The following is a 3,630-nucleotide window of genomic DNA, read 5'->3' as shown; positions in this document are numbered from 1 at the left end:
AATGTTGGATCCGATCAACAGTGTGGTTCAATTCAAAAGTACATACGATGAGTATAATGAGCCAAACACATACATATGATTCCGTTTTATAAACTGTACAAAGTGAATACTCATTGGAAGCTACATAACAAAGATCCCTAACTGACTTCTCCATGGTAAGAGAAGCGAAGGTATAGGAAGGAGAAATTGCGGGAGACAAAGAGAAAATTGAGAGGCAAATTGATTTGTTTTCTCTGTGAATGGTGATTAGGTCAATGTCTGTCAAATGGTGAACATATTATGCGAAGATTATGTCAGTATTACCTCATTAAAACTATTAAAATTAAAAGTCTAATGTGGTAGAAGATGAGGAGAGAAATAAAAATAATACAAGAAAAGTCATGAGCTCCTGAATTCTCACATGAATTAACCCTCAGTTTTTCTACATTACTCAGAAAGACACCAAGATACAGCCAAATAATATCACAGTCTCATAATAAGAAGATTGTTTTGTAAACCTCACTTGGAATTTCCAGCTGTTTCCTAGAGTTAATGTAGGGAGCAGTTGGATCCAGTTGTGAGAAACATACGCCAGACACTGAGACTGGCTCTTGCCAGATGTGAGCTCTTAGACGTGTCACATGGCCCCTCCGTGCTTGGGAGTTTACATTCACATCTGTAAGTGAAGGAAGCATTGACTCCCAAAGAACATATTTCATGTGCATGTAAAAGTATGAAGGCCAATGAGAATTAATTACTTATGAAGTATAATCACCCACATCCACTCTTGGACACAGCCCACTCTGATGCATCCCTTACAGAACTCATTATATAGCAGGAGACATGCAAATAGGGTCCTCCCTCTGCTTATATGAGAACTAACCTAGCCCTGACCCTGCAGCCCTGGGAGAGGAGTCCCAGCCCTGAGATTCCCAGGTGTTTCCATTCGGTGATAAGCACTGAACACAGAGGACTCACCATGGAGTTTGGACTGAGCTGGGTTTTCCTTGTTGCTATTTTAAAAGGTGATTCAAGGCGAAATAGAGATGTTGAGTGTGAGTGAACATGAGTGAGAGAAACAGTGGATTTGTGTGGCAGTTTCTGACCAGGGTATAACTCTGTTTGCAGGTGTCCAGTGTGAAGTGCAGCTGGTGGAGTCTGGGGGAGGCGTGGTACAGCCTGGGGGGTCCCTGAGACTCTCCTGTGCAGCCTCTGGATTCACCTTTGACGATTATGCCATGGGCTGGGTCCGCCAAGCTCCAGGGAAGGGTCTGGAGTGGGTCTCTGGTATTAGTTGGGATGGTGATAGCACATACTATGCAGACTCCGTGAAGGGCCGATTCACCATCTCCAGAGACAACGCCAAGAACTTCCTGTATCTGCAAATGGGCAGGCTGAGAGCCGAGGACACGGCCTTGTATTACTGTGCAAAAGATACACAGTGAGGGGAAGTCAGTGAGAGCCCAGACAAAAACGTCCCTGCAGGAAGACAGGAGGGGCCTGGGCTGCAGAGGGCGCTCAAGACACACTGAGCACAGGGTTAGTTCTGGGGCAAGTTGCTCAGGAAGGTTAAGGGCTGGTTTCCTTTCAGAGTCTTAGCAATTTCTCCATCTAACAGTTTCCCCAAGAACCCTGTCTAGATCTGTGATCTGGATCTGCCAAGACTGCCTGTGTCACCTTCCTCACCTGTGACTTTGGGGGAGCTGATCGTGGACACTCCAGTGTGTAGGATTTCTTGGTGACAGCAATTGTGTCTTCTGTCTAGGCATGTCTAGGGCCGGCCTTCAGGAAGGACAGGCTGGAATTCTTGGAAAGAGGCACACCTGCCATCCATCAGGGAATTTTGTTGTCTTTTGTTCTGCTAGAATTAAATCAGGCACACCCAGGATAACTAGTACTATCTTCCTAGTTCAAGAAACTTGATGGCAGGTTTGAATAACACCTATATGAAATCATCAGAGCAACACCTAGATTCGAATAATTGAGACTGTGTTCTAACCAAGGAGACACGTAAAACTGGTGATTGCGGTGGTCAGTTCATATCATATATTTGTCAATAGAATCTGGCTGGTATTATAAACAGCTTTGCCAAAATATGTGCGTTAGTGTTGGTCTTCAGAGAAGCACATTCTATGACTGGATTAGGTTTGTGTACAGTTTCCTAAGGAATCTGTCCACGCTTTTGAGAGGAAATGCAGAGGGGGTGGAAGGAGGCTGGGGAAGCTGAAGGCGTGTGAGGGAAGTCGGTCCCTGAGTGAAGGAGAGAGGGAGGAGGACTGAGAGGAACTTTCTTAAACTTCTGTGCTGTTCTAGAAGGTCCAGCAAGGGCACTGAGTCAGAGTCGTGTCAAAGTTTCCCATCGGGGACTCAGTGATTCCCAGCAGTGGCTCTGCTCAGATCAGCACAGAGCTCGTTCTTCTCCTGAGAGTGGAGCACAGGACGGGGCACCAGCACCAGCCATGGCATGGAAGACAGAGTGCAGCCCGGGGCACCTGGGTCAGCTGCGTTGTGCTCCCTGAAGGTGGAGGGAGGGAGGTGCTGACTCAGGGCCCACACGGTGCGGGTTCTATACAGAACACAGGCTTTTATTTCATTTCTGTGGGTGACATAGAAACAAACATGCAGTCTGTAAACAATGGTGATTTCTAATTTGTCTCAATTGCTTTATTCCTTGATTCCACAGAATGTCCTGGAACAGAGTTGCCTTTCTCATGTGGAATTGTGACGTGTTGAGGACGTGTGATCCCCCCTTTCGTTGTTTTCCTCCATGTACAGAGATCCTGAGTAGAGTACAGCTGACCCTCCTTCCACACTGTTCCTCTCCCCACCACAGGAAGAGCAGATAGTTACCTGAGGCTGACTCTGAGGTGGGATCTGTCCTGTGCACCTCAGAGCCTGCAGAGACTCCCGGCTGCAGATTCATGGAGTCAGGTGTTTGTGCCTGTGGGAACCTGGAGCTGTTCTTTTGTCAGTGAACACTGCTTAGAACTAATTGTGGGTTCAGAATTAGGACACCCCCTGAGCTATCACACCCCAGCTCATTCTGCCACTCACAATCTCCAGAAATTCAGGAAATGGTTGAATTTACATTTTTGTGCTGAATTGTTCTCATTTCACTCAGTTGTGAGTTTGTTCAGCAGAAAGTGCCACCATTGATGGGACCCCACCTGATGCAGCCCATTTGCTTCCACAGAAGTTAGGAGGCTCCTGAAACTTCTCATCCACCCCTCTCTCTGCTCTTCATGTGAAATTCCATTTTACCTGGAATTCCAGTGTGTTGGTTTAGCCAGATTCCCCATCTTCCTTGTCGGATTTTCCTGGGTATTTGATCAGGTTCCTTGCCCTTCACTGTATCTCGGTGACGTCGAGTCACCCTGGCCCAACATCAACAAGAATCCTAGCAGGTTGGTTTAAGGAGATTCTGTCATGCCCCTGATGTTTCTGCTTAGTAATTTTCCATCTTCCAGACCCTACCCTGCTGCTTGGTTGTAAATCCTCACGCTCCCATTCTGCATTTGGAGTTCAGCTGAATATCTCTTCTCACAGCAAAACACTGTTGCCCTGGTCCCTACACCTACCATGAGGACCCTGGATAAAGTCTTCCTTACTGTGCTGGAACAAGTGTCTTTACTTGATATTTTTTCTTTGATA

General features: G+C 46.6%; 1 gene segment (V, D, J or C); it reads left to right on the top strand.

Annotated features, from left to right (window-relative positions):
• Positions 1-768: 768 nt before the first annotated feature.
• LOC113222647 lies at positions 769-1,441 on the top strand. The segment is given in 2 exon segments: positions 769-1,004; positions 1,108-1,441. Coding segments are annotated over 2 exon segments (471 nt in total).
• The last annotated feature ends 2,189 nt before the right edge of the window (positions 1,442-3,630 follow it).

Source organism: Piliocolobus tephrosceles, unplaced genomic scaffold (assembly GCF_002776525.5).
Source record: "Piliocolobus tephrosceles isolate RC106 unplaced genomic scaffold, ASM277652v3 unscaffolded_32810, whole genome shotgun sequence".
NCBI classification, from domain to species: domain Eukaryota; kingdom Metazoa; phylum Chordata; class Mammalia; order Primates; family Cercopithecidae; genus Piliocolobus; species Piliocolobus tephrosceles.
The sequence above is the reverse complement of the archived record's forward strand: the minus strand, read 5'-3'. Positions and strand labels throughout refer to the sequence as shown.